Source organism: Boleophthalmus pectinirostris, unplaced genomic scaffold (assembly GCF_026225935.1).
Source record: "Boleophthalmus pectinirostris isolate CB_2022bp ecotype Guang Dong unplaced genomic scaffold, ASM2622593v1 HiC_scaffold_19, whole genome shotgun sequence".
NCBI lineage: Eukaryota > Metazoa > Chordata > Actinopteri > Gobiiformes > Gobiidae > Boleophthalmus > Boleophthalmus pectinirostris.
In genome coordinates, this window is record NW_026571140.1 from 19,958,920 (window position 1) to 19,971,242 (window position 12,323).

Here is a 12,323-nt window from a genome sequence, read left to right on the forward strand (position 1 = left end):
CATCACCATCCTGTCAGTCTGTATCTGGAAGTCCCACAGGATCTTGGCTCGGTCGTTCTACACAAACTTTGGAGGTGTTTCCCACCTGTACTCTGCACAGATGTTTCTGTACACTATGCCCGCAACTTGGTTATGTCGCTCCATGTATGCTTTCCCTGCCAGCATCTTACACCCTGCGGTTATGTGCTGGACTGTCTCAGGAGCCTCTTTGCACAGTCTACACCGTGGGTCTTGTCTGGTGTGGTAGATCTGGGCCTCTATTGCTCGAGTGCCCAGGGCCTGCTCCTGAGCAGCCAGGATCAGTGCCTCTGTGCTGTCCTTCAGACCAGCCCTCTCAAGCCATTGGTAGGATTTCTTGATATCAGCCACTTCAGTTATGCTCCGGTGGTACGCCCCATGTAGGGGTTTGTCCTGCCATGATGGTCCCTCCAGCACCTCTTCCTCTGGACCCCACTGTCTGAGACATTCTCTGAGCACCTCATCTGCCGGGGCCTTGTCCTTGATGTACTCAAGGAGCTTGGATGTTTCATCCTGGACAGTGGTTCCCACACTCACTAGTCCTCGGCCCCCCTTCCTTTCGTGTCTTAACATCTGTGGTCTGTATCTCCTCCTTTGGCCAGCTTACAATCCCTGCAGGGTATCTGATCACTGGCAGGGCGTAGCTGTTGATTGCCTGCACCTTGTTCTTGCCATTGAGCTGGCTTCTAAGGACTTGCCTCACTCTTTGCAGGTATTTGGCCGTAGCCGCTTTCCTTGTTGCCTCTTCGAGGTTGCCATTTGCTTGTGGGATACCAAGGTACTTGTAACTGTCCTCAACGTCTGCTATTGTTCCCTCTGGGAGTGACACCCCCCTCTGTGTGGACTACCTTCCCTCTCTTTGTCACCATCCTGCTACATTTCTCAAGCCCAAATGACATCCCAATGTCTGTACTGTAGATCCTTGTGGTGTGGATCAGTGAGTCGATGTCTCGCTCACTCTTAGCGTACAGCTTGATGTCATCCATGTAGAGGAGGTGACTGATGGTGGCCCCGTTTCTGAGTCGGTATCCATAGCCAGTGCGGTCGATTATTTGGCTGAGAGGGTTCAGGCCTATGCAGAACAGTAGTGGGGACAGTGAATCTCCTTGGTATATGCCACATTTGATGGACACATGTGCAAGTGGCTTCCCCTTGGCTTCAAGGGTGGTTTTCCACAACCGCATCGAGTTCGCAATGAACGCCCTTAGAGTCCTGTTGATATTGTACAGCTTCAAGCACTCAGTGATCCATGTGTGTGGCATTGAGTCGTAGGCTTTCTTGTAATCAATCCAGGCAGTGCACAGGTTGGTCTTACGGGTTCTGCATTCGCTGGCGACTGTTCGGTCAACCAGGAGTTGGTGTTTGGCTCCCCTGGTGTTTTTACCGATACCCTTCTGTGCTGCGCTCATGTATTGATCCATGTGCCCACTTATCTTAGCCGCAATGATGCCTGACATGAGCTTCCATGTTGTGGAGAGACAGGTTATTGGCCGATAGTTGGATGGGACTGCACCCTTTGAAGGATCCTTTAGGATCAGGATCGTACGCCCTTGGGTTAACCATTCAGGGTGAGTCCCATCCCTTAGCAGCTGGTTCATTTGTGCTGCCAGGCGCTCGTGGAGGGCAGTGAGCTTCTTTAGCCAGTACGCATGGATCATGTCAGGGCCCGGTGCGGTCCAGTTTTTCATACCTGAGACTCTTCCCTGGATGTCTGCCACTGTGATGGTGACTGGATTCTGTTCAGGGAGGTTGCTGTGGTCTTCTCTCAGATCCACCAGCCACTGTGCATCGGTGTTATGTGATGCCTCCCTTTCCCATATGCCTTTCCAGTACCTCTCAGTCTCCAGCCTTGCCTTGTGGGTATGCTCTGGTGTTATTACCCTACCCTGCCACTGAGCGTACACTTTCGCCGGTTGTGTTGCGAACAGCCAGTTTATTCGTCTGGCCTCGTTATCTCGTGTGTACCTCTTTAGGCGGCTGGCCAAGGCTTGGAGCCTTTGTTTGGCAGTTTCGAGTGCTTCAGGTATGGGCAACTGGTTGTACCTCTAGGGCACTTGCTTTTTCATTGCACCTTTCTGGGCCTCTGACAGTTGGCTCACTTCTCTCCGCACCTCCTTGATTTTAGCCTCTAACCGTCTTTGCCATGGTGGGTATTGTATCGCATGGCTCCCATGGTTGCTCTTATAGCCCAACACATCTAGGATCACTGCTGCTGAAGTGTATATCAGCTCATTGGTTTCAGTGATTGTTGTGGTAGGGATCACTGTCAGTGCTGCATTCACATCGTCTAGGAGACTTTCAGATGGTACTTGGTACACTTCACTTAGCCTCTGTAACTGGCATCGGGGTTGCCTTGTGTTCATTCGGGCCATGATCTTATCTTTCAAGTCAGTCGCTGCCTCGCTCAGCGTGATACTTATTGGGGTTTCATACCCAATCTCTGGTTGGGGAGTTGGTGTCAACTCCCTCTGACTGACCTGGCACACTGGTTCCCCCTTGCCGTGGCATTTGTGTTGTACCTCATCAATCTCTAGTTGTGATAGCAGTTGCCGTTTGTGGATGTTGGAACACTGAGCTACTAGTTGTTTGGCCGTTAGCTTGGACTGTGGGTATCGTAACAACCATTTCTCCCACATCCTGTTCATGTAACCCCTCTGCCTAGGGTTACTGTAGTAGTAGCATTCCAACAGAGCCTTGTTCTCGCATCTCGCCCATTTCCGCCGTGTTCCAGTAGCCCATTTTTCATCAAGGTGCCCTGGTTCCCCAGCACCTGATGCAGACCTTGTTTGGCCGGGCGAAGTCTGAGCCGGCATGTCATACGTTTCTTTCTCTCTCATCATTGTATGAGGTGGGCAGTAGCACGAAGGGTCTTGCCCAAGGACCCACACTGGTTAGCTCATTGCCCCCCCTATATATATATATATATATATATATATATATATATATATATATAGTATATATATATATATATATATATATATATATATATATATATCATATATATATACATACACATACACACACACACACAAATAATATTACTAATATAACTCCTTACTACCACAGCTGAACTGGCCTAACTTTGCACACAGGTGGGCAAAACTTTTTGCTAAACTATCTTACAATAAACACATTAAGCCGGCCCTTATTGTCCAAGATCCCAGAGGATGTGCCAAACCCACAGTCTCAGTCTTGCTCAGGCGTAGTCCCCGCTGTAATGGTGGAAGACACATACTTTTGCTGAGGCATAGTTAATGAAGAGCAAATGCTGCTCAGAGCCTTCAGCCCACATTCATCATAGATTCAATTTCCCCCATGCACATAGTACAGGGAGTATCTGGAATCATTACAACACAACTAGCAGGCATCCCCTGCTCATAAATAAGCCTGTTAATTGACCTGTCATAGCTAATTGCTGTGGGGGATAGGAGACTGGTGTGGGTTTAAAAAAGAGCTTTATGTGTGTATGCATGTCTGTTTATGTTGTTACTTTAGATGGATAACTGTACTGGGAGTTGATAAGGTAGAAGTTATAAATATTAATCTTTTTACAAAAAATCTTGTATTAGTTCATCAATTCATATTTCAGTCTTCTCTCAAATGTTACTGCTCCTTGAGTTGTTTACAAAGAATGCAAAGAATCCTACTTTTTATACACACATTGCAAATGTCATCGCAAATTTGCTATTGTATTTTCTTTTTTTTTAACCTCCTCAACTTCCATATAACCTCTGCTACTTCCATATAATCAAAAGCTATAATCTAGCAAAAACTGGCTCCTCAAAATCACTCAGCTATAACCCCATAGAATGCACAAATTACACTTTCAACAGTCACAGAGCCAGAGGGACATCCAATGTGTCAACAGACTCTAATGATTAATCCCAAATTGCACTATTGATGTATTGCAGACTGTAGAGAGCCCTAAATCTGTGAGGGGAAGTCAAACACACCACAACTAATCTGACATCTGGGCTGTGACTGAGAGCTAGTGACAAAAGTACACAAATAAATAAAATGCAATGTTTAATTTGTTTCCAAGAATTATGATATGCTGTAAATAAGGATGTTTTTCAGTCCCTCAGTGTATATGACCCTTCAAACCATTCCTTATAGTGTATGCAATTTCTCAGATTCTGTGGGGATATGATTGTTGCTGACATCTGGCAAAATATGAGCTGAATATACATTTCAATATGCTCATCTATCAATACTACTGCCTGTAATCAAACACTATGTGGATAAGTAAATTAACAACAAATGTTACAAAGACTGATTCATGGATCTAGAAAAAAATCTTACAATACTTGCCATATCAGCCTAATAATTTTGATAATATTTCTTACCTGAAAAGGTCCACTGGGACTGATGTCAAAGAAGGCTTTCCTCCAGTCTGGGCCTTGGTGACCAGACTTGGACCACAGAACTGTGTCCACCGACGTGATGCTTCGGACTCTCAACAGAACATTCAGAGTTCCTACAAAGATTTTATTTTTATTAATTTAATTTAAATGAGAAAGACACAATATGTATATGTATTTACAGTCACTGAAAGATCTAGTATGCATTAAATTACTGGCTTTGAGGTACAGTGGTATTTTTTCCTCAAACAACAGTATTAAATATTTGTGTTTAAGTTGCAAACAATTCATTATTGTTCACATTTGTATCCTTGCAACATGCCTTAACGTGCACTATGTAACTTTTCTGATGGACGCCTGCCACCTGCTTGTCTCCAGATGTGATTGCTTTACCTGGAATCTTTCACAATTGGTATTTAGCTTATTATTCTTGTATTTATTCAGCTGCAGGTGTAGAATAGGTTCTCGTCTCTATCTACCATACCTGTAACTTTCCCAACAAAGTTTATAGCCATACTGTGGTACATACCAGGCAAAGCAATAACATGCAGAGAAGCACGCAAAAGGAACCAAAACAAAAAACAAAAAAACAAAGTATATCTTTAATTGAGTTTGTGAAATAAATATTAAAATTAAGTCTGTAATGAGGGCATAGAGACAGGGGCATGCACTGGGAGCCGTAGTGAAGTGATCAGCTCTCAGATAGATCTCTAAGGTGAGAGCATGCATTTGTCTTGTTAACGACCCTCAGCCTGGGCCTAATTGGAACATTAACCAACCGCCGTTCTCTTTAAACAAATACACAACTGCAGCTCCCGCTAATATACTGCGCTCATAACATGGCTCAGTCTGTGTGCTTATGGACTGCCTGAGTGCACTCCATCTAACTTGCATGCTTAATTGTGATTATTACAAATGAAAAACGTTTATATTACATGATTTAAAATATGGATGTATTTCTGAGTTTGTTTGTGTACAGTTCACATAGTTACAGAACTATGAAACTTTTCTGGTTGAGTGTACAGCTTGTCTCCATTGAAGTGTTATTGCTGTAAAAATGCATTTATTTATTTGTTTATTTTTTAATGAAAACACATGTAACTGAACAAATTAAATACAGAAAATGTATGTGACATTGTGGAACATTCATGCAAAGCAAAAACATATCCATCATAGTGGACCCTTCATCAGAAATGTAACATAGTGAGCCTTTAAGTTATTTTTCTGTTATATTTAGTTAGGTTATTTTTGTACAGTACATACAGCAGTAATGGTAGCCATAAAGCAAAGACAAAACAGCAGACTAAAAGAAAAGACAGGACAAGAACAGTACAGTTTCCTATAAAATGTTCTTATAAATTCTCCGACTAGACATGATCCTGGCATTAGGGATATAACCCACTTGTAACCACCACTTTGTCCCCTATGTATCTATCTGTACATATAGGCCCCTCTTCTTCCCTACTAAACAAGCTCCATTCTGTCCACTTTGCCTTTCACCACTCCCACCTACACAGCTGCTGGCAGGGGTAAGAGAGAAGAGCACCCTGATAAGAAGTCTATTGATTGGGTTGAAGTAAAACACAATATGCTGGTGAGAGTGTCAGTGAAGCCACAGCCAAGGTATAGCTCTATCACGGCTGTAGTCATCAAGAGAGCAGGGAGTGGGGACATCCAGCTACACACACAAACATGCAATTACATACAATTAGGCCTATTTTCTACCTCATAGACTTGCAAATAGCTGCTTGCCATGGCTTCAAGTAATGTGATTAGAAATGTATTATTGAAAGATAGGCAAATGCTCTATGTTACTTCTCAGTGTGCTAGTAATAGACTTCTACACTGGACAGAAACATACACCCACATTTATCTATTAATCTATTCTTTTATTATTTATCTATTTATTTATATGTCTATCTATCACTTATGCTGTATGTTATTTGATTCCAGCAATAGTTAGCATGCATTCTCCTTAATCCAGCCTATACTTATATACTATACTATAATCAAGGTAAATGTCAATAACAGATTTTAAGGCTCTGTAAAGTATTTCTAATCATTTATATTGTTCAGCATTATTTAAATATGTTGTTAGTAGGGATGGGCATGATTAATCGATTAATCGATAATTGATCATTAAGAATTTCATCAATTACGTTAATTTTAATCAACAAACCGAATGTAGGTTGCTGTGCGTAGCGTGACCAAACAGGGGTCCGTACATGTAGCTCTGCACTCAGAAGGAGCGAGACACAAACAGTCGGTCAGTCTGCAACGTACCGAAGCACAAATGCGTATTTAACGATGATTTGTACAAGAAATTCCATGCTTTCCGTTGCGTTCGGGACAAGTGTGAGTCCATGTGCACAATGTACAAAGCAGCACATATGTTTCGGTGTCCAGTGGGAAAAAGTTTTGCCAGGTGAGAGTCGCTCAATGTCGATGACAAATCCACACCTCCCACCTCCCGTACAGTGTGCTGGTTTTGACAAACGCAACTATGGTCACACTAACCTGTATTCCACTGAATCATGTCTTTTAATCCAACAGACATTGACCGCATCAGCGACACAAGAGCTGTAGTTTTATTTTCGCTTAGTTTATGCAAATTAGCGATGCGGTTTTAAGTTTAGTTTCTGTGAGAGTTGCGCAAAACTGAATTAAACACATTATAATGTCAAACGGATTGATGTGGCTCTAGAGTGGTTACGGTTTATATGTCGTAAAGTTGAATTTATTTATGCAGATTAGTAGTGCAGATAGTAATAATAATGATGATCATTTTAATATAAAACGTTAATGATTAATCGATAATCGATCGTTAATTCTTCCGACGATCGATTAAGAAAATTTAATCGAATGCCCATCCCTAGTTGTTAGTCAGTTTCCTTTAGACCAACCTGTTAAACTCTACTTCTAACATCTGTTGGAGATGAACACTGTCCAGGAGCCTTGTGCCAATGGTTGTGTGGAACCATGAGATGTTGTTGCAAAATATTAGCCAATGCCAAATACAAACTAATTAAAACCTGCTTATTGTAGCTGCCAGACAGCAAAAAAAGAAAAAAAAAGAAAGAAAAAATACAAAAAATAAAAAGCACTTGAACAATATGTGATTAATTTTACAAAGCAAATTCAATTATTTAAAAAAGAAGATTAACAAAATGTCAAACTTTTATGTATTTTTGAGGGTAGTACGAATAGGGCTGTTGCTAGTCATTTGGGTGCCCTAAGCACAAATACTTTGTGGTGCGCCAGGCAGAGAGAGGGAGAGACAGAGAAAGTGAGATTTCTAAGGATTCTGTTCACACTGGCACTGGCTTCTCGCCTCTCTCTGCGTACTTTAGATGGACAGTTTTGCGAGGATTCATGGGCCTGATTTTTTGGTGGTGCAGCACTTGGTGCCCTACGTGTTGTGTGGAATGTGCGTGTGCGGAATGATGGCACTGACTACACAGTCTATTGTAAAATGTCTGTCACTTGCTACAATATTTCTGTCTGATAATGTGAGTAATTTCCACATCATTATAGATAAAGCATTTCTTAATGAGTAATGACTCAGCCTATGGTATAACAATATACTAGTATACACCCATTAGATTTGCTCACCAGTGCAGCATGTTGACAGCTTGATGGCTACTCTTGTCTGTCTCTTCTCCTCCTCCACTCCACTCCTCTTTCGTGTTTGCTCACATTCTCACCATATTTTTGTGCTTGAGTCCTGCAGGTCCCCTTGGCCTCTTCGTTAACCTCATGTGTTTACTTTTAAAGAGCAGGCTGCAGAACTTCCTCCTTCCTCTCCATTGTCTGATCCTGTTTCTTTGTGTCATTAAGAGTCCCCCTGTGTTTCGCCTGCACTAGTGTGAGATCTGCCAAGGTAAGGCAATTAAGGCTACGGCAGATTGGAGCTGACTGAGAGAACAGAGTGGAGCTGGACACAACTAGTAACAGACTGAACTAATGCTGTGATAGTGCTGTTGCATTAAGTGTGGATAAAAGACAAGGTTTAATCTAAAGCTCTTTTAAAGCAAATGTTAATATTTATGAAAATGTACATAAAGACAGAATACATTATCTAAAAAATTATAGTATTTCATTATTATAGTATAGTATTTTTAAAGAATAGTATTATTAAAGGTGCACTATGTACTATGTACTCCTTTTTGGTTGGGGGTCTGTCACCATATTTGTTTCCACAGTATGATGTTCAACAGGTCATTATATTTATTAAATTATAAATGGTTTAACTAAAAATAAAAAGCTGGCAGTCTAACAGGGTTGCCTTTCTTATGCAATGCACCTTTAAATTGTAAAACTAATGAGCTAATAATTTCTTGCAAACTATTTAATTTAATTCAATCCAGTATACTTAGATATATATTGATCAAATGTTGGTATTGTTTTCAAAAATACATAAAAGTTGCACAAATTCTTTGAATAACTTACATTTGATAAATTTGTAAAACACAACGTTTTATTTAAGAATTTGAGAAGAACAAGAATATATAGCAGGGAATTTATTTTCTATATCTGACAGGCCTATTTTTTCCCTGGAGGGTAGAAAGTGACCACACCCCCTATACAGCCTCACATACTGTATGCCGGGCCACTGTACTCCATTGCTTCTGTGTGTGCAGGTGTGTGGACTACAAGATGTATGCATTCTTGTGGTGTGACAGAGCATATTATGATGAACAGCTCCCCCCAATGACTGATTGTGTCTTGCCACTGCCATAAATCACACACCCACTGCCCCCTTCCAGCACCAAGCACCAGCAGAAATCCAACTTTGGTAATACTCGTCTCTGTGCTCTCCTTTCTAGCTTTTGCACTGTAGACTTGCACCTACACAACTGCAGAGGACTGTTCTAGTACAAAGGTCAAAGTTTACCACCATTCTCAAACCCCAGCAGTACCCAAAGTAAGTAGATACACCATTGTCTAATTTCAACACATGTCTGGAGGGGAGTGGAGCAAAGTTTTGTAGGTTTTATTATTTTCATGAGGACTGCCAGTACTTACCTATGTGTTTGCCCTTCATGTGGTAGTAGAAGGACACGCAGTATGGGACGCGGCCAGACCCCTTGGGGCTCTTGACAGAGGTTACATTAAAAAGTGGTGACAGAAGACGGGCTTTGTCCCCTTGTACTCTGGGGCGCGACGCTTCGATGTACATGTAGTAGCCTGGAAACAAAAGAAGACTGATTTGAGTTATCTGTGTTGGAGTTGGCCTGGTTTAAAAATAAAATAGTGAGAAAGATTAAATTATGTTTAAACTATAGATCATTAAGTTGTTTCCTTTTTTTAAATTCAGTTAATTAAAAAATACATATATTTTTTATAACATTTTTGCTAAAGGCAATGGCACAAGTGTGGGACTGAAGAAAGAATAAAAAAATGTCAGCATGAATTCGGTGCCAATAGCTATAAGGAATAGAATATATATAGAATTTATTTAATCTAGTCTCATGGCAAATTCAGGTATATTTACATCTGTTTAAATGTTAGATAATGTACATCTAGCACTATAAAATAAACAAATAAAAAAGATAGATTCAACCAGATATGTGTGTGTCTCCACCATGAAAAGATTTATTATGTTTTCTTCAGTTGGTTCCTTAAATTCAAACATTGTCAAGATCATTAACACGTAGCCATTAAAAGAATAATAGTATTTGATATACCATTTGATGTATGTCCTTACCCTCTTTTGTTCCACTGCGGTCAGTCTCTGGGCCAGTATTGGCTGAGCGTTTAGGATTCTGAGTTAGGTGATTCTGTCTTGTCCAATCAAACACATCGCTGCGGTCCTGAGAGAAGCCACATATGCGTTCATCCTCAAAACCACAAACGTGATCTGTAATCAAAGAGATAGAGAATTTCATCACTAACTTTGTATCTGGTATGCTCCTAATTTAATTTTATATAACACCGTGTTCACAACACGTCTAAGTCATTTATGCAGCAGGCTATTTCAGTGTTGCATGCATAGATGAATAAATTTAGTATTATATGTATTAGGGGAGTGATAAAATATTGAAACATCGATATATCATGATACTAAATTTGTTAATGCAGTATCAATATTGTGGGCTGTTGTATTGATATATCACCAAATTTTTTTATTTTATTTATTTTATTTTTTTTGCAATTTTCTTTGTGACCACAATACAATTTTGTTGCTTGAAAAGCTTGTTTATACAATACATTTAACATATTCATTGTTTTAATGATTAAAATTGATGTTTTTCATATTAACTTTGCAGTGAATTTCTTTGTAGTGGTTTAACAAATAAATATTCTTGCTAAAATATATTCGGTGCTTAAAAACAGCAATACATCATGCAGTATATTGATTATTGCTCATAGTGTGAATTGCAATTTCATGCCGAATAAATTAGATCACAACATATTAATAGCTGATTACCAGTTGTAGTTACTAATGTCATTTTTTTATAGTTCTGTTATAGTTTTAGCTGTGAGCTGTTGGTGCACACACTGTTGCTGCTCTCATCCCTGCTGCCACCTTTGCTCCAGCCCATCTGGAGAGCAGTGGGATTATCAGACACTAAAAAGATAATTGACTCAAGTGAGCCATCTTGAACAGCCTGATCCCTGAAGTTTCCGGACTTACACATAGCCAATATTGTGTTGCAGATGCATATGGCTACTGCTCCCCAAGAGGGCAGCGCGTTCTTTGTTTAGCAGACCTAATCTATTACCATTCACATGCCGTTCCAATACATGCACTGCTTTCAATTTGCACTGTTGTTTTCGCAGTCTGTTCCAATCTGCTGTTGTTTTAATTGCCTCACCCTAGACGAGCCAACTGTCATCCCTGCCAGAAAATGCTGTGTGTCTCTTAATGAAGAAGATAGACAAGATGCAATTGAGTGAAGGAGGAGAGATGGTGAAGAGACAATGAGACGAGGGATAGAGTAAGAGCTTAGATGGACACAGACAGCACTGACATACAACAGGAGGAGATAGAGCAGGGTTTTTATAGCCCATAATGAAGAGCCTGAGCATGAAGTGATGTGAAGGCAGTCTTCATAAAATATCTTAAACCCTTCTTCCAGCCACGTGTCCTTAACCAGTCTCCTATCGTCCAATTATGACCACTCTTTCATGACATTTAAAATGTCATGGGTGAGCTTCTTCACACATCCTGCCCCTGCTCTGCACACTCCAGTCTGCTCCATAGCAACCAGATTTAATCAAAACCAAAGCTAGGTCACGGTAAAGTTTGTCTTCTTCACTTAGTTTTGTTGAATCTATTTGAAAGATGTGCTCTGAATTAGCATTGAAATTAAACCAGAGGTCCTAATCTTCTTTATCATCATTTTGGGGTCACAATAACATGCAGTTGGATTGTGACAAAGGGAGATGCTTACCTGAAGGTCTGGGGTACGTGTAGGCTAGAAAAAAAGAGACATATCCATTAAAATCCAATAGGAAATCCCTTTCTATTCAAATGAGAAAAACACTGACGTTCTGAATACTGAATGATGCGGCTGACGTAATCCCCAGTGCTGTAGGTGGTGATGGGGGCCAGGCGGACCTCATAGGACAGAGGGATCCTCAGATCTGTGATCGTGTAGGACTGTAGCACCCTTCTCTGGCTCTTTACCCTTTAGATCAATCTGCTTGGACAGCAGGTTCTGCTTGTTCTACAATTAAACACATACAATTAGAAATATGTTAAACCGGTCAACAGATACAAGGATTTTCAGTTTTATAGTTTTTACTGTGTCATTCAAATAATGGCAAGGCGGGTTACCTTGCAACCAATAACCATTCAAGCCATTCAGCTCCATGCTTAACAGCAGCAGCAGAACCATCAGCCCCTCAGCCTCTCCTTCACCTCGTCACACAAGCCAAGTTTTAACTCATAAAACAAATTACTACAATAATCTACCTGCACAATTCTAAGTAGAAATG

The 12,323-nt window shown here is 40.7% G+C and overlaps 1 protein-coding gene across 1 annotated transcript in view; it reads right to left on the reverse strand.

Moving 5' to 3' along the window:
- The window catches only part of LOC110175377 (MAM domain-containing glycosylphosphatidylinositol anchor protein 1), a 137,402-nt gene that overhangs the window by 11,465 nt on the left and 113,614 nt on the right, over positions 1-12,323 (reverse strand). The window contains exons 13-17 of the mRNA XM_055154973.1: positions 11,874-12,004; positions 11,777-11,800; positions 10,087-10,239; positions 9,405-9,566; positions 4,365-4,495 (exon numbers count right to left, since the gene is read on the reverse strand). Coding sequence (XP_055010948.1) covers positions 4,365-4,495; positions 9,405-9,566; positions 10,087-10,239; positions 11,777-11,800; positions 11,874-12,004 — 601 coding nt within the window. The remainder of the gene's footprint in view (positions 1-4,364; positions 4,496-9,404; positions 9,567-10,086; positions 10,240-11,776; positions 11,801-11,873; positions 12,005-12,323) is intronic.